General features: G+C 51.5%; 1 protein-coding gene across 1 annotated transcript in view; it reads left to right on the forward strand.

The window, feature by feature from the left end:
- Window positions 1–1,115: 1,115 nt before the first annotated feature.
- GUITHDRAFT_105781 (hypothetical protein) overlaps window positions 1,116–1,242 on the forward strand; it is a gene marked incomplete at both ends in the record, with an annotated part of 926 nt that continues 799 nt past the window's right edge. Inside the window, one exon of the mRNA XM_005835559.1 lies at window positions 1,116–1,164. Coding sequence (XP_005835616.1) covers window positions 1,116–1,164 — 49 coding nt within the window. The remainder of the gene's footprint in view (window positions 1,165–1,242) is intronic.

Below are 1,242 nucleotides of genomic sequence, written 5' to 3' on the forward strand. Positions count from 1 at the left end.
CAACGAGAGTCTCAGTAAGATGGATCATATCCTAGCAAGAATGAACATCCTAGTAAGTGTTTCATCTAGAAATCAATGACCTCTCAGATTCATGACCCTCCCCGCCATGTTCTGCTGCCGCTGCAGATCTCCAGCCATTCCTCCGCTTCTGATTGGAATCAGACGGGGATCTGATTTCGATACATTCCTTCTCGTTCGTCAGACATTCGGGGGGATCTATTATTTGATCGTCGGTTTATAGATGATCACGCCCATAACTTCCTTGTGTTCTCATCACAACAATTGCACACGCCTTGATCACATTGAAGCACTGTTTGAAGGTCAAATCCAAGGAATTGCAAGAGAGTTTCTCTCTTCACCTGATCTCGTTTGGCATGTCATGGCACATATGACATTGCTGTCATCATCATTTGCATACATGTCAAGATTCAAGTGCTCTTGATCGCACGACAAGACTACTTGGGCCCGGTCCAGCTGAAGGGTCATTGCACTCCAGGTGAGGCTCAGCTACACACTCATGAAGCGTGTAAGCCTTCAAGACTGTTCATCTTCCACGTTCGTCCCGGCATCATAGCTACGGTCAAGCTGGCACTCAGACAGGGGGCGGCACCGTGACTCGCCAAGCTCAGATTGACCCTCATACCGCACTGCAAGGTATTGAGTGCTCGCCCGGCGGTGTTCCGTCATGATGACACGTCTGCAACCTGCGCCGTCGGACGTTCACCGTGCCGTCTCACTGGCACGGTGCCATCGCCGAGTAGCCGATGGCGCTGACTTGAAACCAGCTTGAAACTCTCTCAGGCCCGCGGTACTGTATGAGCGATGTGTCAAAGTTGACAAGGTGATGGATAGAATGGCCAAGCCCAACGTTCCTCACCCTTGGTAAGGCGAGCGGGGCCGAGAAGGAGACGAAGAGCAGCAGCGTTGAGAGAGACAGGGGAGGAGAGGAGTGAGTCTAGGAGGGAGGGAGGAGCGAGGAGGAGCAGCAAAGAAAAGCATGCGGGCTGAGCAACAAGCTACAGGTGATGACAGGCATCTGAACAAATCGTAAAGGCTGAGAAAGAGGAGAAGGAGGAGGAGGAGGAGGAGGAGTACTTTGTGTACCCACCTTTGCAATGGCGAGCCCATTACAAGCAAAGCTTCTGCAGGATGAGCACGCGGATGGTACGGGGCATGCTGTTGTGGATGTATGATACCAAAGATCAGCTTGAAAGAGCAATTGTATTCTCCTGCTCACCTTCA

This window comes from Guillardia theta (assembly GCF_000315625.1).
Source record: "Guillardia theta CCMP2712 unplaced genomic scaffold GUITHscaffold_21, whole genome shotgun sequence".
NCBI classification, from domain to species: Eukaryota; class Cryptophyceae; order Pyrenomonadales; family Geminigeraceae; genus Guillardia; species Guillardia theta.